Below are 22,522 nucleotides of genomic sequence, written 5' to 3'. Positions count from 1 at the left end.
TCGTGACAGCTCATAGATGTTCTAAAACCCACTCTGACTAGATTCCAGGGCTGGCAGGACCTGGCTCCAAGCCCTGGAGCCAGATGTTGGCAATGGTGGAAAGGGCAGAGGGTCACAAGACAGGTTGCGATTTGGGCAGCAGGGCAGGAAAAAAGGAAAAAGACGTGGTAAAGTGCTGTGAGGGAGGGAAGAGGTGCATGGCCAGTGCTGGTCAACTTCAGCCACCCAGGGGGTCACATCTGCCTTAGAGTAATGCATTAAAAATGGCCAGAATAAGAACAAAAGCACAATTTGAGGTTTTTATTAACATGGCCATATTTTATTGTGCTTTTCAGCACTTTCTACTAACACCTGGCTGCCTTGAAATCTCAATACAAACATCACTCTCGACCCCCAGCCACAGCACACACTGAAAACATTTGGAGTTCTCAGACGTGACCCAGAAAATCAAGAGTTAAAACACAAGCCTTGTTCCCTTTAACTGGTAGGAAGTGAATATAAAAGGCACAATAACTCTCAATTTCTAGGGAGTTAATATAATAGCCAGTAAGTATCACCCTGAATTCCCTGTGCAGTTCCTCTCTGCTGAAATGCAGAAGAAAACCTGAGTATTTCTAATTGAAACTCAGCTATTGTGCTATTTCATTTAGTGGGAGGCCGTGGGTTTGTGGTGAGAGTCACGACTAAAATGGAGCTGAGAATGAGCTGCCAATTCCCACAAAAGTGGAGGTGACCTCGTAGTTCCTTTAAAGGCTGCTCCAAAGAGGAGACATTATCATTCTAATTAGGGCTTCCTTTTAGTGGGGAGAAAATTTGTATTGCACTGCTGCCATAATTCTCATTATAAGTGAGCAAATAATTGTTCCTACTTGACACATTAAATTCCTTTTATATCTTCAAAACATTATCTAAACCCAAAAGTCAAAGGAGGTTTTTTTGGTTTTTTTTTTATGCTGGAGGCCAGTGCTTGAATTGTTCTGCCGGGAAAAGTGCAACAGTGATAGGCACATCACATCTCATGGCAGATGTATGTATCAGACAACAGAGACTGATCCTCACCTCCTTTAATGATCCTTTTTGAGGTCCCAGCTGTGTGTGACAGCACAGAAAGAAAGGAATTAGTATTGGGAGCAAAGGAAATATTTGGAATTCACAGGATGCCAGGGTGTGTGAGGCTGCAGGAGCTCAGTGGGCACCTGGTGTCCCCTCCCTGCTCCAGCAGGGCCATCCCAGAGCCCAGGGCACAGCATTGTGTGCAGCCAGCTGTGCCCCAGCCCCAGGGAGGAGAGCCCCCAGGCTGTGTGGGCAATGTGCTCAGGGCTGGGCACTGCCCAGGGCAGAAGCTGTGCCTCCTGTGCAGGGCAATTGCTGGGCTCAGGCCCTGCCCGTGGCTCTGGTGCCATTGCTGGGCCCCGGAGCAGAGCCTGGGCCCTGCTCTGCCCCTCCCTGCAGCCAGGCCCAGCCAGGCCTGAGGGCCCCTCTCAGCTGGGGCTCCTCTCCAGGCTGAGCAGCCCCAGCTCCCTCAGCCTGGCCTGGAAGGGCACCCACATGCTCCAGGCCCTTGCTCAGCTCCAGCAGCTCCTGGCCCTGCTGTGCTCAGCACCCAGAGCTGGACACAGCACTGCAGAGGCGCCTCCAGGGCTGCCCCAGGGCTGGCATCCCTCCCTGCCCTGCTGCCAATGCTCTGCTGCTGCCCCCGGCTCCATTGGCCTCCCTGGGCCAGGACACTCTGCTGGCTCAGGGACAGCTCGGTGTCCCCAGGACACTCTGCTGGCTCAGGGACAGCTGGGTGTCCCCAGGACACTCTGCTGGTTTGGGGACAGCTTGGTGTCCCCTGGGACACCCTGGATGAGATTTCCCTCATCCATCTCTCTGCCACGCACTCCTCAGTGACATCAGGCATCCCTAGGACACTCCAGGAATCATGGAATAATCTGGATGCCCATCTTCAGCTCTTGCCCCTCCAGTTGGCCACAAGCATTCTCCTCTTCCACAGAGGCCACAGAAGCATCTCTTTACTTCCCACTTCCCTCTATCCAGCTGTCAATTTTCCTGAAGTTTATGGAAAATTAATTAATTTGTAGACTGTGAATCTTCCTTCAAATCTGGATGAAATTGGCTATTTGGTTCAGAAATGATTCTGAATTATCCTGACAGGTGGGTGGGCACTGCACCCACATCATTGTTATTTCCATAGGAAATAAATTTGAAAGCAGGAATGTAAGGAGAGCACTATTATTAAAAAAAAAGAGGTCCTCCAGTCTTAGGGGAGTTAATTAGTGCCTCACACCTGCTGGAGAGCTAATTACTGATGGGCTAATTTTGACCAGGCACCTGGGAAGTGCTGGTGATGGAAGCACAGTGGGGCTGTGGTGCTGCAGGGCAGGAGTGCTTCCTACAGGATCCATGGCTGTGGATCACAAGGCTCCCTGCCAAGTGCAACAAGCGCAGTCCAACCTGTAAATAAAGCACTCAAAAAACAACTTGAATTTCTTGGGTTTTTTTCAGGCTGCTTTTGGGATTTAAAATTAATGAGAAATGCTACTCTGAGTTTTTTGGGGGTGTCTGAGTGATCCTTGCGGCTTCCTTCCAACTCAGGGCCTATGAAGAAATCATTTTGCTTGGTAGTTTTTGGGGATTTTAGTGATCCTGTGAGATCTACACTAACACTCCTTTCCCTGGATCCAGCCAGGAAGAGTCTGGAAACATGACTGGAAACTGGAAACGTTATTAACCAAGACTGTGAAACAAACCCTTCTTTCCTAAACCTTCAAAAGAGAATTCTGCAGCATTTATAATAATCTAGAGTAGGAAAGAGACCTGTGTTCAGTTTAGGGTTGTATTTTCCTCTTCAGTTCTCCCACACAGAGCTGTACTCAGCTGTAAATAAAATCTCCCCAAGACCTCCTACCTGACCAGACCTTTTATTTATCATTTCTATAAAAACCAAACCTTTTATAGAAAGATGGAGATGGATTAAACACCAGCTAAATTCACATTGCTGCTGTTTGCAATAGCATGCAGATGTGCCAGGGGAGGTCTGGAATCCCAGAGTCCCAGCATGGTTCAGATTGGAAAAGACCTCAAAACCCATCTCATTCCACCCTGCCATGGGCAGGGACACCTTCCACTATCCCAGGTTGCTCCAAGTCCCATCCAACCTGGCCTTGGACACTTCTAAATATGCTCTATTTTTACAGTTTGGTGCAATAAAATCTAATAAATCATATGGGCACAGGCAAGTGCAAAGGTGCAGCTACTATGGCTAGGTGGGAGCAGTTTTCCAAATTCCTGACCTTCTTTTGCTGATTATTTGTAAGAATTTGTCAAAAAAGGGGCAGGATATTTGAGCTATCGTGATACTCATGAATGGTACAGATGGCCCTGAAGTGATAGATTGGCCTCAAATCCTTCCTGAGGAAACTTCTTTCTTTGGCATAAAGGAAAAGGGTGTGAATCGGCCAATTAAAATCCATCCACCTCCCAGAATTCCATAAACTGGCATGGGATATGTTTATCCTGGGCTGGATTTGTGCTGTAGCAGCTGAAGCCAAGCCTGTCACCTGCAGCTGGCTCAGCTGATAGCCCAAGCACAACTCAGCTGCTGAGCCTTGGCCAGGTTTCCCTGCAGATCCCTGGGGATGCACTGATTCCTTTGGGAGAGGGGTAGAGTTTACCAGGATGTTGGGAATCCTTGATTCCCATCCTTCCCAGCTTTTCCTACCATCCCACCCACTTTCCCTGCTAACTTTGGTTTTTCCTTTTCCTAGGGACAAATATTCTTGCCTTCCAACCCAAACCATTCTGTGATCCTGTGTTATTTCCATGGAGGCTGAACCAGCAGCAGTCAGATGAATGCATGTCACAATCCAGGAGTAAAGAATTTCCCTCTAAATCCCTAAAAAGCAAATCATGCTGGGAAGGAAACACAGGAATCAAGCTGACACGTTGTGCAGCAGCAGCAGGTGGGGTGATTTCACTGCCTAAAACCCAACAGCTTTGCTGTCTGTTCCTTTAACAATCCTGTGTTAATTTGAGGACTCCCACGTTATTGGGAAGGCTGGGAAGCTGTGTCAGGAGCAGAGCAGCTGCTGAAATCATTGTGAGCTCCCAGTTTGTGGAGCACTTTGCCCCAAACACATTTCACAGAATCACAGAATCACAGAATTTCTAGGTTGGAAGAGACCTTTAAGATCTAACACCTCAACTAGATCATGGCACCAAGTGCCACATCCAGTCTTTTTTTAAACACATTGAGGGATGGTGACTCCACCACCTCCCTGGGTAGATGATTCCAGTATTTGACCACTCTTTCTGTGAAAAACTTCCTCCCTAATTCTAGCCCGTATCTCCCTTGGCGCAGCTTGAGACTGTGTCCTCTTGTTCTGTCTGTTGTTGCTTGGAGAAAGAGACCAACCCCCAGCTCACCACAGCCACCCTTCAGGAAGTGGAAGAGGGTGATAAGGTCACCTCTGAGTCTCCTTTTCTCCAGGCTGAACAACCCCAGCTCCCTCAGGGGTTCTTCGTACGGCTTGGTGCTCCTCACCAGCCTCGTTGCTCTCCTTTGGGCACGCTCAAGCATCTCAACATCCCTCCTAAACTTTGGAGCCCTTCATCTGCCTTCCCCTCCTAAAGAGAATGCCTTCCCCTGGGAATGGTGCTTTGGGTTTGGTGGAAGCTGCACCTCATGCCTGTGGGCTTCTCCTTCCTCATGCCCTTTTGGGGACAGATCCAAAATTTTCACCAGCTTTTCTAACTTTTATTTCCCAGGAAGATGTGTTTGCACGTTCCCAGCAGGAGAACCATGGTAGTGGATGTCTCTGTAAGGGCAGCAAGGGAGCAAATCCCCTCCAACACACCAGGACAGGGCTATTCCATGAGCTTGGGCTGAAATTTGCGTCATCCTGGCAGTATAATTAATTCATTAGCCTGGACAGCATAATGCCCAGTGTGGCACCTGTGTGTGTCTCCATCCCTGGGCACAGTCCTGCCCTCCCTCACCTTTTGGGAGGAAAGGAAGGAGGAGGCAGTGGTGGAGCCAAGAATGAGAGCCCTGGGATCCCCACTCCCCTCCCTGTGCTTCTCCTGCCTTTAATAATCCCTCCCACACCCCCTTCCATGTTCAAGGTCTGTGCCTTGATGTCTCCTCAGAATTCCCACCCTCAGCCCCCAGTTATTTATGCATTTCCAGCCTGCAAGGCAAAAATGTGCAGCAGTAAATTAAACGGCTGGGAGAGACAAAAATTTATTATTCTTGGCTTGGTGATGGGGTAAAGTTTTGAGTTTATCCTTCGTGTTCCTCATTTAAACCGTGGTGATTAATCAGCAGTGAGCAATTTGTTTCCCCTCCTCTCTGTAGGACTAGCTCTGTGTAATGCTAAATCCTGCTCAATATTTGATATATTTAAAACCTGCACTTTCATTTTTTCATTAAAAGAGCCTCTCACCCGCATTTCTGAGATAACAACTTGGAATAAAGTAGCTCTTTGTGAATGCTGGGAGAGCGACGCTGTCTAGGTCTGATGTCTGAAACGTAACACATTAAAAAATAATCATCTTTCTACCTGTGCAAAATTCATCAGATTAAATAATGGCCCTAATACAATTTCCCTGGTGACCTTTATTGAGGAAAGAAGAAATTCTTCCCGAGATACTAAAAATAACCACGACAAAGCAGAGTTTCTCTAAACTTTGGTGTTGTCATTCTCTCTAAACTCTTTGAAACAAATCTAAACCTCCCCCCAGCATTACGACATTCAGTTCTGCACCATTCTCTAGAAGCATCCTATCCCTGGAACCCCAAAAATATGCCCTGGATTTTTGTAGCAACACCTGCCCTGCTCTCACATTCCACTTAGTTGGGTACAATGCTCACAATCTTCTGGGAGCAGAAATCATGATCTGGAGTGGTAAGCACTAAAAAAGGTTAATTTTGGCTTTGCTCCCCTAAAAAGATGATGTTTCCTATTCTCTAAGTATTTCAACAGAGCTTTGAAGGCAAAGAGAAAGGTTTTCAACAGTTTGAATCAAGATTTTGTCCTTTCTCTTTGAAGAGCCACTGCAAAGACACTTCCCCAAATCCACATGGGAATCCAGCACAAACAACTTCCTTGCTGTTTTCCACTCCAAGCAAAGCTTCCAGAAAATTCTGGAAGCCAAATATTGGCTAAACCCCACAGGTCTGTGCAAAGCACAGCATCTCCACAGGAATCCCAAAGCCAGAGAGCAGGGCTGGATGGGATATTGGGAATTAGGAATTGTTCCCTGGCAGGGTGGGCAGGCCCTGGCACAGCTGTGGCTGCCTCTGGATCCCTGGCAGTGCCCAAGGCCAGGTTGGAACCACTTTTGCAAGGTGGTTGGTCTTGGGTGACTCCTGAGAAGATTAAGTAAATTTTATCCTGTAAAGAGCAACCATGCTTGCCAGAAAGAGAAACGACATTCCAGCTGTCCTGGCTGGTGCCACCTCAAAAGCCATGTGTGAATTACCTGATTCTGCTCCTGTTGTTGGTACAGCTTGGATGCAGCTCCAGCTTTAGCCTGGGATCAGCTGGGCTCAGTGCAGATGGGAAAATCACTGACACTCCCTTCTTCCAGAAATAAGGAAAAAAGGCAAAACTCCTCACTTCTCATCTGATGGGCTTCTGAGAGCCAGCTGCCTCCAAAATTCACCTGATGAACTGCACTGCTCTCTGGGCTAATCAAAGCTTGATGTTTAACAGTGCTTTGTAATAAATGCAAGTCTTCCTCAGGCTGCAAAAAATGGTAACTCAGCAACATGGAACCATGAAATGGTTTCCCTTGGAAGGGACCTAAAGTTCATCTCACCTCACCACTGTCATGGGCAGGGACACCTTCCACTGTCCCAGGCTGCTCCAGCCTGGCCTTGGGCACTGCCAGGGATCCAGGGGCAGCCACAGCTGCTCTGGGCACCCTGTGCCAGGGCCTGCCCACCCTGCCAGGAACAATTCCTTCCCAATATCCCATCTAAATTTCCCCTCTGGCACTGGGAAGCCATTCCCCCTTGTCCTGGCACTCCAGGCCCTTGTCCAAAGTCTCTCTCCACGTTTCCTGCAGCTCCTTCAGGCCACAGTTTGGTCACCCCAGAGCTTCTCCTGTCCAGGTGAGCCCCCCCAGCTGTGCCAGCCTTTCCTCCCAGCAGAGCTGCTCCATCCCTCTGCCCATGCTGGTGCCTCCCCTGGGCTCTCTGCAGCAGCTCCAGGTCCCTCCTGTGCTGGGCCCAGGGCTGGGGCAGCTCTGCAGGTGGGGTCTCACCTGAGCCCAGGGGCACAGGGGCAGAATCCCCCCCTGCCCTGCTGCCCACGCTGGGGCTCAGCCCAGGGCATTGGGGGGGTTCTGGCTCCCAGCTCTCACCCCCAGCACCCCCAGGGCTGCTCCAGCTGCTCATCCCCAGCCTGGACCCATCCCAGGGGTTACCCTGACCCAGGGGCAGCACCAGCAGCTGGCCCCTGAGATTCCCATGGCCCACTTCTGGAGCTTGTCCAGGTCCCCCTGGGTGGCTCTGTCCTTCAGGAGGGTTTTAAAGTCACCATTTCTGCAGCAGCATTTGAGGGGTGACCAAATGTGTGCAGGAAAACAAGGTGAGAACCATTTACCCCCAGGTGGAAATTATCCCTAATTTTAACCTTTCCAGTTACAGCTGGTGTTTACTGGAGTAAACTGCTGGAAAATGGAGAAGCCACTTCCCAGCCACTGAGAGCACCACACAGAAGGAACTTGGGGACAACCATTGTGGTTGTCGTGCACTGGAGATCCTGTAAACATCAAGCAGTATTCCCTTGGAATGTGTGAAAGTTCCCAGGAAGCATTTCCATGGCCAAACCAACCCATTCCCACTGGGTGTTTGCCCAGCATTTGCTAAAAAATAACTTTTTTTAGTTTTCCAATCCCTTTTCCATTTTGCTGATTGTTTTCTAGGTCCTGGAAAACAGCCCTGTGATGGGAGGATGCTGAGTGACTGTGCTGGGGCATTTCTGCCAGCTGACACTTGTAATCCACCACAACCACACTGTCCTTTCCCTTGCTCCAAATCCTGGGTGCAGGGACTCCCCACCATTAATACAAACATATTTAATATTAATATTTGATTTCCCAACAGATCCCTGACAGATCTATGGCTCTTTTTTTATAGTCTTAAGGAGTAAATACTTAAACAAGGGAGAAAATAGAAATAGTTCTATTTTCCACCTTGCTTTCCTTTTCCCCTCCCAGTGGGAATTACACTGCCCTACCAAAACCCCAGAATTTCTCATTTGGATCTTCCCTGATCTGAAACTGTACCAGACGCTGTGCTAAGCCACAAAATCCTGCTTGGAGGAGTGCAGGAATTAAATGAGTGGCAGGAGGGGTGATTATCACCTTGATCCACCAGCGAGTGTTTCTGCCACTCAGGGGAAGCTGCTCGTGCCTTGCCTCAGCCCGACAAATTTCGGTGCTTAAACAGCTGTAAATTACATCCCAAGGCACAGATCTGGAATTCTACTCCCTCTATCCAAAGCTGGGTTAATGCCTCCCTTCCCAAAGGGAAATAAAAGGGATTTTTTTTTTTTTACTGGCTCAATCTGTGAGCTTCCTGCTGTTGGTTTTGGCTGCCAATGCCTGCTCACAGCCTAAAATCCAGATTTATTCGTGGCATGGCATCCCCAAAAGGCAAAATTTGGAATTCTGTATTAATTGACAGGATGACACCCCCAGAAAATTAAAAGGCGAAAAAAAAAAACCCACACCCCCAGATCTTGTACACCTAAGAAAGATTTTCCCACAGCATTCCCAATTTTAAAAGTTTAGCTAAAATGAGTTAATTTTAGATAAGACAGGCCCCCATTGCTGAAAAAAAGTGGTAATTCTGATCTCTGCATTGTGGGAGAAGCTCTGAGCACCTGGACAGCACAAAGGAGTAGGTGGGGATGGAATTTCCCTTGGATAATAAGCAGGGACATCACTACTGACCACCAGTGTCCAGCCCCAGGATCCTTCCCAAAGCTAGAGATGCTGTAGTTCGTTTAGAAATAAAGAAACAACTTCTGTTTTCCCTCAGAAAATTGGGAGAAAATGAATATCAGGAACAGAACTGACAGACTTTGCAATAAAAAGTGAGGCAGTGAAATAATAACAGTGTCTTAAACAGGATTAAAATATAACATTTTACTCATTATTTCAAAGAATAGATTTTTTTTTTTCTTTCTTCCATCAGTCTTATCTGTATGTCCAGCCTCCAGCTTAACTCCAAACAGCTGTTTTAGCGCCGGTCCCAAGTGCAAATATGCCAAGAAAAAGGAATTAGGGCAAAGAAACATCTGGTGGGTTTGTTTTCCCCACGTGTGAGAGGCTACAGTGCATTTCTCTTGCCTGAAAACAAGCACCATTGCTCAAAATATTTGGTCAGAAACCTCAGCTTGAGAAGGAGGTATTGGACAGAGAAGTCACATCGACACCACATGCAGACAGCTCCCAAAGACAAACATTCCCAGGGATCTGCTGGGGGAGAACCTGGGCAAAGGGAAACCCAACACAGCCACAGCAGCACAAAGTCCTTTTGCTGCCAGAGCAGATCCATCCCCACCCAGACCTGGTGGTGAGGCCTCAGCAGCTGAAAGGGAAGAGAATGGTGGTGCCAATCTCTTCCTCGCTAATTACACACATTTATCTGCTGGCTCTTCCAATCTTTCCAGAGGAATCCAGGTTGTTCTCACAACTGGTTTGGTTTTACCCCCAAAAAGTTTGTACAACACAACAGGACGCTTTTGTCATGTGAACGTGGTTCTGCTTTTTTTTTCTTTTGCTGCTTCATACTGGAGAAAACCACTTGGTCTTTTTCAAACAGTGAAAATTCTGAGCTCCCTGCCCAAACTGTGACAACACACTCAAAGTAAAGCCAGAAATTGTAACCAGGTGCCTGAATTTATGTTGTGTATTTCACAGGTAATGGGTGCTAAAAGTTTTGGAAATAACTCTGTGTGTGTGTCCCGAGACCCTTTGCCCTTCCCAGATCTGTCTGTGCACGTTCACCTCATAAAATATTCCCTTTTTCTCCTCTTCCCTGTGGGATCCATTTGTCTTTTCAGCACGTTTGTGTTCAGTTAGCAAAGTGCAATGGTGATGGCACCGCTTAACCCACCAGCCAGCTGGGCTTGGGAATGGATCCATCCTCTTCCCATTATCTCCTCTTTAGTGCCTCCCACTGTCACAGGCTCATGGATCATCCTGCTTTATTCCAGAGGAATACAGCCATAGGATGACAATTACTGATAGAGCACAGAGGCTGGAGCTAAAGACCATGGAAAGAAGCAAACAGAACTGATGGGGGAAGAGATGAAAAGATGAAAAATTGACCGGAGAAGAAAATTGGAACAAGCTAATTTACAAAAGAAAATGAACAAACCATGGCCAGGTAGCTCTGAATAAGATTAATTGCTACACATTGCCTTCCTCTTTTGCAATTTTTATCTTACTTCAGCTTCTCTTGCACTTTTCTAAGTGGCAGTGCTGTAATCTCGGGAACTTTGATTCCATAACTTTGCCAGCTGGGCGTTGTTTGCATAAATTGCTCTGACTTTGGAACTGGGACTCAAATTCCAGCAGCAGCCGAGGATTTGCTCCATTGACTTGGATGGGTTTATTTTTAATTTATTACTCTGAGGTCAGAAGGCAGAGCTCTGGATATAAATCTTGAACATAAATAGACAATTCCCAAATCTAGACAGTAGAGCCACAAGTACCATACAGAAAAACAAAGCCAGGCAGGTGTAGAACTGTCTGGAGGGTTAAACCAATGGGGGCTGTGCATTTATTAGTAGTTTACTGTTTATTAAACAAGAACTCCAGATCCAAAAAGAACTCATTAATTGAAACCAAGTAGTGTTTAGTGAAATGGGAGCCTGTCAAAACTGGGAGGGGGGACAATGGATCGGTCCAAATGTGAGTGCAAATTTTGTCTGGGAATTTTAAAGCGTGCCGTTTGTCATGGACAACGGATGTGCACCATACAAACTCCGTACGTCTGCCCCTGGGTGACAGTAAAAAGCGCAGTTTATTATAAACCGAAGTAAAAACCAAAATTAAAAAAAAAAAAATCAACTAAAATCACAGTTTTGTCATTGGTATGTGGAGGTTGTTCCAAGGGCCCATCCAGAGCTCCTCCTCGTCGGACTGTGTGTGTTCACTGTGCGACTCCAAGGGCTCCTTGACTTCCTCGTGATCAACAACCGATTCCTGCTCGTCTGTGCTTTTCAGTTTGGCCGCCCCGGCCTTTGTCACTACATTTTCAGCCCCTATAGTAGAGGAAAAGGACACACTGCACGGCCTGGAGTTCATTTTGTCACCGGGGGACGGTCCCTTGGACAACGTGTTCAGCGGGACGCTCTCCTCGTGCGTCACCGCCAGCTTGTCCAGTTTCTTGAACTGCTTCCCCAGCCTCACTGGGGAGGTGACTTTTAAATTGTTGCCCAGGCAGGCGCGGCGGGTGCGCACCACGGAGCCGTTCTGGGCCACGTAGATGTTGCTGCTGCCGTTGGCCTGGAAGCCGGGGTTGCTCAGCCGGTTCCTCTGGCTGGAGTCGGGAGCGCTCTCCTCGCCCGTGGAGCTGGTCTCGTACTCCGGGTCCACCACCAACTTGATCCTCTTCTTCTTGGCCCACTGTTGGACGACACAAAGAAATGTCAGGGCAACCCAGCAGTTCATTTCCCAGCCCCTTCTGTTTGTTTATTAATGACTCTCATCAGTTTCTATTAATTTTGTGCCTTTCTCCCTTGGATGTGGGCAGAAACGGGAGGGCCCTGAGGAGGAAGCTGCTGTGTGAGAGATACCTTTAAGAAAATACTCCAAGGTGTAAATTCTAGAAAGGCCTTGGAAGTTTTCTTCCCTTGCATTGTGAATTCTGTACACTGGCCAGCTCTGCTTTGTGTGCATCACACATCCAGCAGAGAAAATCCCAGGACATACACCAGGGAAAATCTCAGGCACAGTGCTGGCAAAACTGACTGGTTACAAAAAAGAGCAGCTCCATGTAAGGCTTTGTGGCTGCTCCAGACAGGTGGGATCAGTGGAAATACTCAGGAAGATGGTGGAGAAACCAGGCTTTAGGTTTATATAACTTAAATATTTTTTCAAAGAAATAATGCAAACAATTTCCACGCTGCTCTGGCTCTGTAGTAGCAGTGATTGCTCTGTAGTGAGCACACAACCCCCACTAGTTATTATGATTTATAATTGATCTTTTAAAAATAAATGCCTCCTTGCACCACACTGAAAACAGCTATTACCCTTCTTGAATGAATAATTCAAACACTAAGATGCCATCACAGTTAACCCCCACTGCAAAACACACACAGGAAGATGAGAAAAGCCAGTTTTTAGAGAAAAAAACATGCAAGGTACAAAAAGGTGATTACTCTTCAGCTTTTGAGAAGTTAAACTTGCCAAAAATTACTTGGATGCCTGTTTTATTGTTCCTGGAAAAGACAGACAATGTTCTTCACATGGATATATAGATCCAGTGGATCTATTCCTGCTTAGTTTAAGTGAGATTTACATCAAAACATTGTGTGCAGCTATGACGTGTTGTGTGGGGACACAAAAGGGCAGATAAGTGACCATGGATTGAGTTTAAAGAGATGCTAAAAAAAAAAAATATATATGTATATATATATAAAACCACTGTACTGTGATAGGCAGAAAAGGCAGAAGCTGGGAAATGTAATCCATTTCCTTTCTTGACCCAGCTCACTTGGTCCTCCTGCCTCAGCATTCCTGGCTTGTGCATCACTGGTGTTTGCAACCTGAATCCTGTGATGCAGTAACAGCCCAGTGCCAGCTCTCCCAGTTATCCCCTGCAGTTTTGGGAATGTTTGTTTTGCTGCAATTCCACTTGTCCTCCCTGCAAACAGAGCTGACCTTCACAGCAGAGAACTCCCCTGAAGATTAGCAAATGTATTAATACAATATTAATATATAGGATGAAAACATGGATGATTTTTAGCTCTTTACATCGTCCTCCTCATCATTTGCATTCTTCCCTAAATCCCATGTTTCATTGCTCCATGAAAATAAAACTTTCTGTATTTATGACTGAGTATATCTATAGTGTGGGTATATATATGTATGTATATTTATAGATATATATCCACAGGGCTGGAACTAGTTTGGTTTTCCACAGTTCTCTCCCAAGAATAGTGAAAAGCTGGATCAATACACTTTGCCCTTTCCTTCTGGCTGTCTCCAGCCTGTCAGCATTGCTTAGGAAAGACCACACAGAAGGCACAGCAATCAAAGCCACTCCTCACTGCAAACCATCACCTACTGTCACTCCTCTTTAAAAGGAGGTGGAATCACCCGTGGCCTCCGACTCTGTAACTCCAGTACCCAGGGCCTCATCTGACTGGGTCTGGCTGCTTTCCTGGGACACCTTTTTCCTTGTTTTCATTGCTTTCTTGTTGGTGTCAGAGCTCTGAGTCTCAGGGGACGTGGCAGTTTTCCCGGACGTGGCGCTAGCTGAGCTTTTTGTCCCTGTGGTACCTTTGGAAGTCGCACTGATTTCACTGTCTAGGCAAGAAGATTCATTCTTACTGGCAGTGTCCTCCCTGTCACTGTCCTCTGGATCAGCCTCTTCTTCACTTTCCTCCTCGCTGTCCTCACCAGGAGCAGCTGACTGTCCTCCCTTGCCCCCTCCAGCAGCAGCAGCTTTTGCTGTGGCACTTTTAGAAACTGCCTTGTTTGAGCTACCTGCTGTCTCCTCTGCCTCTTCCTCTTCTTCTGACACCTCTTCTATGGTGTCCTCTATTTCCACACTGGCAGAGGAGGTTTTGCTCTTGTAGCTGGATCCCGAGGTTTTCTTGTAGCTCGTGTCCCTGTCGCTACCCGAGGCAGTGGAGCTCACGGATTTCTGGCTGGAGCGTTTGCCACGGGAGCTGCCTGCCCTGCTTTTCACACTGGACATTTCCGTGCTTCTCCTGCTGCCAGACTCGCTGGTCCCTGACCTGCTGTAGGAGCTCCGTGTGGATGAGCTCTTGGACAGGCTGCCATCCTCATCACTCTCAGACTCTTCCTCATCATCATCCTCTTCTGATGACTCCTCCTCCGACCCGCTGCTGGAGCTGGATTCAGACTCCTCATCAGAATCCCCCACATCCCCAGTTTCCTCATCTGAGTCCACGGTGCTTTCCGTGGCCTCATCCTGATCCAGGGTTATTTTCAAGTAGTCTTTGTCTTCTGACTCAGAGCTGCTGCTCTTCTCAGAGGACTCATCTGAGGCACGCCTCCTCCTCCTCTTCCTCCTCTTCTCATGGTCACTCTCCTCCTGCTCGCTCTCTGCCGTGATGCTGATTGAAACTCCCGACTTGGCTTCATCCCTTTCAGACCCTTCCTCTCCACGTGCCAAATCCTTGCCGAGGCCCTCCTGGAATTTCTTGGAGACGCTGATGCGCTTCAACACGTGGTTTAGTTTTCTCATGGAGGGCCTGGCATCCGTGGCTTTCTGGAAGTAGCTTCCCCTGATCATCATGGGTTTGTCCCCTTCCGCTTGGCGAGCTGACAGCAGCTTGGCATAGCTGGAATCCTTCCTACCTTTCACTTTCTGCAGGATCATTGGGAATATCTTTGCTTTCTTCCACCGGGAATGGGCAGACTCAGCTCGTCCTGGTTTGTGGGCACTGACTGCCACACGACTTATATGCATCGCTCCCTTTAGCCTCCTTTTTCCCTGGCTGCTCCTAAATCCTCTTCCAGGACCATGGCTGAGGTCCATCCCAACACCTACAGGTCTCCCTTCCATTTGAGGCCCTGCTGCCTGGCTTATACCTCTGCTGGGAGGGCCTCTGACTGGAATCATGCCCTGGAAATTATGAAAATTAATTGATTACCACTTGAAAGAGAGTTATTGTGAAAACCTGTACCTTAAAATAGGGTAGGAGAAGATGCAACATTTATTTCCCAGCATCAAAATGAACTTACCTGTTTTGGAACAGTTTTCTTACCAAAGTTATGGGAAATGGTTGGGAATTTTAGAGTTTTAGAAAGTTCTAGAATAGGCTGGAAATGCACAACTACCTTACTCTGCAATGTTACACTGAAATGTTCTGTCTTGTCACTTAATAATGGATTGAGATCTGGCACTCAGGACAATTGGACTTCTTTCTCAAAAGAAATGTTTACATTGACTTTCTTCTGATTGCCACTGATGTTAAAATTTTTTTAGATTTCACTGTGAACTCTATGACAGATGAGTTTAGGTACTGCTTTTCTCAGTGCAAAGTCATAAGTTGTAGAAAGAATATTAGTAATAGACTTCTAGAGTCCAGGAGGAGGGACCTTGAAGCCTATCCAGTGCCACCCCTTGCCATGGACAGGGACACTTTCCAATATCCCAGGTTCCTCCAAGACCCATCCAACCCCAACCTGTCCTTGGACACTCCAGGGATCCAGGGGCAGCCCCAGCTTCTCTGGGCACCCTGTGCCAGAGCCTGCCCACCCTCACAAGGAGGAATTTTTTCCTAATATCCAACCTAAAAGTTCCCTTTTTAAGTCTTTAGCCATTCTTCTTGTCCTGTCACCGCAGTTCCTGCTGAAAAGTCCTCCTCCAGCTTCCTTGTAGGCCCTTACAAATACTGGAAGGTTTCTTTATTTGGTAATGATACAAAATGGAAACACCTAAGTGGATTTTTCTTAGAACTAAAACCAGATGTGGACACTAACAGAAGCTCAGCAATTCTTTTTTGTGCCTGGAAAACAAAAGGAATTTAATGCTGACAAACTTTACGGGGCCAAGAACGTTTAACGCTGATCTATACAAAACCTAATTCCAATCACAACTGATGAGGTTTGGTGGCCCTTCAAGCTGTTAAAGAGACAGAATGATCCCTCCAGAGCTGGTTCCTTACCTCCTCAGCTGCTGGCCCGTGGGGACTGTAGTAGTAGCCACCGTCGCTCTCCACCACCACCTCGCCGTACTCGTCGTACATTCCCGACGGGGACAGCAGGCGCCGGCGGCTCCCGTACTGCGGCAGCTCGTACCTGCCAGGGACACACAGCTCCTCAGGACAGCCCAAATGTGCTCACACCTCTCACCACACTGCCAGCACTGCGCTTGTTCACGTCCAGAGCAAAGGGAACAGCTTTCCCTGTTTTATTCCCTCCTTTTTTCCCTTAGCGGCAACCAAATCCCAGATATCCTTCTGCTCCAACAGCCCCTCAGGGTAACCTGAATTTTGGGGTCTGCTGGATCAGTCAAAACCTCTCTAAGGACATCAACCTTCCTTCAATCCACCTGATTTTTTGGGGGATCTTTCTTAATAACGATGGCATGAAAGAGCAGCTTCCCTGGGATCAGTTCTGGGGAACACCAGCAGGAATTCCTGAAGAGATGCAGTCCAATGGGATTTATCAGAACAAGGCAGGATGGGGTTTCTTGAGGGAAATTTAAAAGCCACAAGGCAGGATGGGGTTTTTTGAGGGAATTTAAATGCACACAAGGCAGGGGATGAGGGTTTTTTGAGGGAAATTTAAATGCCACAAGGCAGGATAGGTTTATTTGAGGGAAATTTAAAAGGCTACAAGGCAGGATTCGGGGTTTTTTTGAGGGAAATTTAAAAGGCCCCAAGTCAGGATGGGTTTTTTGAGGAAAATTTAAAAGGACACAAGGAAGTGTGGGTTTCTTTTGGAAGGAAATTTAAAAGGTCATCAGGCAGGATGGGGTTTTCTGAGGGAAATTCAGAAGGCCACAAGGCAGGATTGGGTTTTTTTGAGGGAAAATTTAAAAGGCTACAAAGCAGGATGGGGATTCTTGAAGGAAATTCAAAAGGCCACCAGGCAGGATGGGTTTTTTGAGGGAAATTTAAAAGGTCAGCAGCTGCCTGGAAACTGGAAGAAGAAAGGATTAATCCCTGAACACAGGAGGGGAGGAGGTGATGGAAATTAATCTCCCAGGAGCAGAAATACACACACTAAGGGTATAAACCCAGCATGAGGGACAAGATGTGCATTCTGTAAGTGAATAATGACATCCTTGAAGAAGCAGGGAGTTATCACACCCCTTAACCTCTGAAAAGAGTTCTGTTGTTGGTTCACGCCTTTGTGGACACAAAGATTAAAGTAATCCTTAGGTGAAGGGAAGTCCCACGATTAACTGCTGGAATAATAAACATCACCAGCCTGGAAAAGCAGCACTTTCAGAAATAAAGAGGAAAAATGGAACTATACCCGTGCTCATAACTGTAGTAATCCTGGCCATAGTATTCCTGCCCTGGATCAATTCCAGACTCCATACTCAACTCCTGGAAAAGAGAAACACTGATTGAATGCAAACAGTGTGAAAAAGGCCCAAATGTAATTACTGATTTTATTATTCTTTATTATGTAATTACTTCTTCTGACTGCAGAAATGATCCCCATCCTGTAGCACAAAAATACCAACGTCTCACATTTGCTCTCATTGCTTATTCTGGAAACAATTTTGGGTCTAAAAGATTGGAAATGGAAAGATTTGCAATTGCACTGCACAGCAAGGTGCTAAAGCTTCCAGCACCCACTGCTCAGCTCAGCTCCAGCTGCAATAATCCATCAGCAGCTGACTGACACCAGGAAAAAATCAGCAGTTGGAGAGCAATGGAATGATTCTGTTGGGAAATCTGAAACTGTGGGATGAAGCCAGTGGGAGCTACTGAAAGATGCTCATGGGGAAAATCACAGATCCCAGAGTGGTTTGGAACAGACCTTAAGGCTCATCCATTCCCACCTTCCACTATCCCAGGCTGCTCCAAGCCCCACCCAACCTGGCCTTGGAAGAACCAAAGTGCAGTAAATATAAGGAATTTAATTAAAATAACATAACTGGGCTCACAATGCCAGAACTTTGCTTTTTATCTAAGAGCCAGGGGGGGAAATTACCTGAGACAGACAAGTCCTTATTAGAAAATGATGTAAAAACCATTTCAAAACTTACAGAACAATTAAGAAATGAAAAAGGGTTGTACCTCTGGTCTGAGAAGAGAAGGTCTCAGCAACTGCTGTTGCTACAAAAGAAAATGAGAAAGTGGTTAATTAGGCAGCAACAATTAAAGGGCAGGTGATTGGTGTCTAAGATCAGTAATAAATTCTGAAACCATAGGTGCTTTGGAACTTTTTTATGGCAGTCAGCTGGAGACTTCCATCCCCTGTGAGAACACACAGCAAAATCCTTTCACAATACACCATTTCTTTTGCCTAAATACAAAATCAACTTCCCAGTTTTTGTGGTGATTGCCTGACATATTTAACTCAAGAACTTCTATCAGAGGACAAGAGAACTAAGTTCTGTATTTAAATTAAGAAACAAAAACCAGCTGTGCAAAGAAAGGGAAAAAAAATCAGCAAATATCAACCTTTATGATAGAAATGTATTTTGGAGAACCTTCCAATGATTAAATGAGATTGTACTGAAGGAAACTCTTCTCCCTGCTATTCATTTCTGGAGAAAATGACACTGCAGGAGCAGCAGACCTCACAGAGCTGCAGGGAGGTCCGTGGAGCCCCATTCCTGCCTGGCAGGTGATTGGGTGTGACATTGGAAAACACATCAGGCATGGAGGGAATTCCCTGGGAAGCTCCTTCTGGCAGCTCCTTAAGCAGCAATCCCCGAGCCTGGAGGTCACACTCCTGCCACAGTGGATCTCAGCCCCCAGGGATCTACGGCTCATAAACTTCTTGAAGCACTTTCAATTTCTGGTCTCTAAAGCAGTCACTACCCGGGAGTTCCCCACACACAATCCCAGACTGGTTTGGGTTGGGAGGGAATTTTAAACTCAGCTAATCCCACCCCTGCCATGGGCAGGGACACCTTCCACTGTCCCAGGGTGATCCAAACCTGGCCTTGGGCACTGCCAGGGATCCAGGGGCAGCCACAGCTGCTCTGGGCACCCTGTGCCAGGGCCTGCCCACCCTGCCAGGGAACAATTCCTTCCCAGTATCCCATCTAAATTTCCCCTGTGTCAGTCTGAACCCATTCCCTGTGTCCTGTCCCTCCAGTTCCCAATGCAGGGTCCCTCTCCAGCTCCCCTGTGTCCCTTCAGGCCCTGGAAGGAGCTGTGAGGTCTCCACACACCCTTCCCTTCTCCAGGCTGAGCATTCCCAGCTCTCCCAGCCTGGCTCCACAGGGAAGATGCTCCAGACCCCTCAGCAACTCCATGGCCTCCTCTGGACCTGCTCCAACAGTTCCATGTCCTTCTTATTTCTGGAGAACTGGGCACAGAATTCCAGCTGGGCTCTCACAAGAGCAGAGTAGAAGGGGAGACTCCCTCACTCCCCTGCTGCCCACACTCTTGGGCTGCATGGGAAAAGCACATTGGTATAATCAATATTTGAAAGGTAATTGGGCTCTGGCCTTACCTCTTGCTGTGCATATCCTCGCCTAGAAGTCAGAAAAAGACAAGAAATAAATTAGTATAATGCTGTGAGCCTGCACAAAGATGCCCATTAGTGCTCTTGCTGGAGAGGGGTGAAAGAGAATGTAATTAGAAATAGAATTAGCATGGAAAGAAATACATATCTCTAATACCAAATATGTTTTTCTTTGGGTTTGCTCTGGATTGTTGCATGGGAAAGGTTGGAGAAGTTTGGGATCTTTTCTTGCTTTAGATTGTGAATGGATGAGGAGAAATCCCCAATCCCCAGGAGCCAGAGCATCCAGAGAGACTCAGCACAGGGAAAAGGGGATTGGGAGAGGCCCTGTCCCATCCCCTCCCTGCTGTGCCACATCCACAGGGGGACCCTGTTCCCTCACACGTCTGCCCAAACAGTGAAACAACTTCTCCTTCTCCTGGACTTTCTGTATCCATCAGAAATTACCCTGGAGCTTGTATTACTAATTTCTTGTACCGACATTATCATTCCAATTACACCTTTCCTAACACTTACCCACTGGTGGGGAGGTAGATCCCCCTTTTTTTTTTTTTGCTATCTGCTGCTATTTTACCACAGACTTTGTGCTTCTGGTCTTATGGGGAATTTATTGTTGGTTTAATTAATTTTCTTGGAGCCATTCCTGGGCATGACCAATGCGTTTATGTCTATCAAGTTCTCTATTTTCACGTTTTGTGCCTGAAAGTTGAAATGGTTTTGGCAAAACTAGAGAACAAAAAATTTAGGCCTTGGAATTTTTCTTAAGGATAAGTCTGGATTATTTTTATTATGGTTTTTAAGAAGGAAAGGGTAAATGCTCAAAATTATGTTAGGCTTAACCTAGGACACAGCCAGCAGTCATGGGGAAGTCTTTAATTACACTGAATAAATAATAAAGACCAGAGAAATCCTTTTAATTCTTTAATATCCCCATCTCTAAATCTTCCTATTAATATTCAGCAGATGGAATTGATTATCAGCATTGAATTAATGCTGTCGCCTATATAATATAAACCTCATGGCCAGCTGAAATGAAGATTTATCATCCAAAGATGATCTGTGACTCTTCAAAGCCCACTTGAGGGGTGCTGGATTTAGTTTCCATATCGCTTACAACAATCTTCAGATAAAGGAGGTCTGAGGAGAAGGAAGTCTATTACTCTTAATTGCACTATATTGCAGATTAAAGGCATAATATGAGTAATTCTAATTAAATTTGGAATTCAACTTTCATAAAAATAGCACCATGCTGAGTTTTGCTGATATTTCTTGAATAGTTTTTTGTGGTCATGATTAGAAGGAACAAAAAGTCCCCAAAAGACATAAAATACCCATTCATTCACTATAGCACGAGGATCTATTCTGGCACAAAGACAAAGGGCAGGACAACATCATTTGTTTCCAGGAAGGAATGAAAGCTCTCCACAGAGGGAGGGATTGCTTCTGGGAAATGCTCTCAGCCAGACTTCAGTGCAGTCTGGGAATCTTCTGTGTGGAAAGGGAAGCGAGGCCATGGAGCCTGTGAGGATGTGGGGTAACAGGACAGCCAGAACACGGAGCTGGTACTCAAGGGGAGAGACAAAGCCAGAAGGAACTCACATGGACAAGGTGTGCCAACCTTTCCCTGCTAAAAGAGGTTAGAGGAACGGGGATTTGCCTAAACCAGATTTTCCTGGTGCCCCAGCAGGCGTTTGCTCTTCCATAACGTAAATCTCTTTTCATATCAAAAGCAAGATCATCACAAATCCCAAATACTACAGATACTCCTCAGAGGGAACAACTACTTATCAGTTTGCCCTGGCTCCTAAAATGAAGATTTTTCCTGCAGTTCAGAGCTGGAACTGAGGACAAGTTGGAAAGGAAGGTGAGTAATGATAACACCGTGGTTGGTTCAATTCCAGCTCTCCACTGATGCCATCTCTGCTCCTGCTCAGGACTTGGCCCCATCAAGGTGATGATGAAAGGATGAGAGATACATCCAGGGTCACAGAGGACCCCAACTGACCAAATCAGACAACCTGGGAGGGCTAAATTATATATAAATATAAATTGTTACAGATGTTCAACTTTCTACCAACTTCTATACTGGATCTAATCCTTTGTAGCACTGCAGAACTGCAGCACCATGGAATTCCTGAATGGTTTGGGTTGGAATTTATGCTCATTCTCTTCCACCTCCACCCACTTCCCACTATCCCAGGCTGCTCCAAGCCCTGTCCAATCTGGCCTTGGACACTTCCAGGGATCCAGGGGCAGCTCCAGCTTCTCTGGGTACCCTGTGCCAGGGCCTGCCCACCCTGCCAGGAACAATTCCTTCCCAATATCCCATCTAAATATCTCCTCTTTTTGTTTAAAACAATTTCCCCTGCACCACCCAGACACCTCAATGGGACAGAATTTCCCTGGTACAGCTTCTTTCCCAGTCTAACAGAGTAATTTTTTAAACAAAGGCTATGAAAAAAAAAAGCCAGCAGGAGAACAAAGATTGCATTATATCCAGACAAAATGAATCCAGTTCTGTAAAGTTTTAAATTTCATAAAGATTTCCAGAATGAGAAAGTAAATGCCCCTCATCAGAGAAGAGCTGATTGCCATAACCCCCTCCCAGACTGTTATGAAATGATGAAATCAAATATTTAAATTGGAACTTCTGTGTGATGTCCACTCCTTCTGTTTAGGGAACATCCCAATTAACTGTAGCCAAACTGAACCATTGGAGTTTATGCTGTGAATGACTGAACACGTCCACTTTTGCTGTGTGACCTTACACACCCCAAAATCAGGTCCTGTTTGCATCATATCTCACTGGGGATGTAAAGATCTGCACGACAGCAGCTGTTTACAAGCTCTAACATGGGACTTGTGTACTTAAATTTAAGTTTCTGTCTTTGGGCTTCATCCAGTCTGAACATGAGCTGCCCAATAATTTTTCATGCCCATCTCTGCTCTCTTCCTACTGTCCCCTCACCAGGAGCATGGATGGGACACAGAAGGGAACATTTAAATCATATTCCCACTCTGGCTCTTCAATCCTAAAAATTTTCTACCTAATAGATGCTGAGCTTTGAGGATATGATTAAAGCATTGCAGTTGTGCCACCTTTGGAGAACTGAGCATCAAAAATGTGCACATCTCATAA

The 22,522-nt window shown here is 46.5% G+C and overlaps 1 protein-coding gene across 10 annotated transcripts in view; it reads right to left on the bottom strand.

Annotated features, from left to right (window-relative positions):
• Nucleotides 1-9,147: 9,147 nt before the first annotated feature.
• The window catches only part of PCDH15 (protocadherin related 15), a 634,585-nt gene continuing 621,210 nt past the window's right edge, over nt 9,148-22,522 (bottom strand). For 7 of the 10 annotated variants that reach the window (XR_010440717.1, XR_010440719.1, XR_010440716.1 and 4 more), the window contains 2 exons: nt 19,372-19,393; nt 17,999-18,020 (listed from right to left, as the gene is read on the bottom strand). Coding sequence is in view for 3 of the 10 variants with exons in the window: in XM_064716159.1 (XP_064572229.1) it covers nt 11,101-11,652; nt 13,442-14,845; nt 15,891-16,023; nt 17,209-17,282; nt 17,982-18,020; nt 19,372-19,393 (2,224 nt within the window). In the remaining 7 variants the exon portion in view is untranslated. Of the gene's footprint in view, nt 11,653-13,441; nt 14,846-15,890; nt 16,024-17,208; nt 17,283-17,981; nt 18,021-19,371; nt 19,394-22,522 lie in introns of those variants that run through there. The other 3 variants (XM_064716157.1, XM_064716158.1, XM_064716159.1) reach the window with 2 other exon arrangements.

The sequence above is a fragment of the Zonotrichia leucophrys genome, chromosome 6 (assembly GCF_028769735.1).
Source record: "Zonotrichia leucophrys gambelii isolate GWCS_2022_RI chromosome 6, RI_Zleu_2.0, whole genome shotgun sequence".
NCBI classification, from domain to species: Eukaryota; Metazoa; Chordata; class Aves; order Passeriformes; family Passerellidae; genus Zonotrichia; species Zonotrichia leucophrys.
Note: the sequence above shows the minus strand (reverse complement) of the source record. Positions and strands in the feature narration are given on the sequence as shown.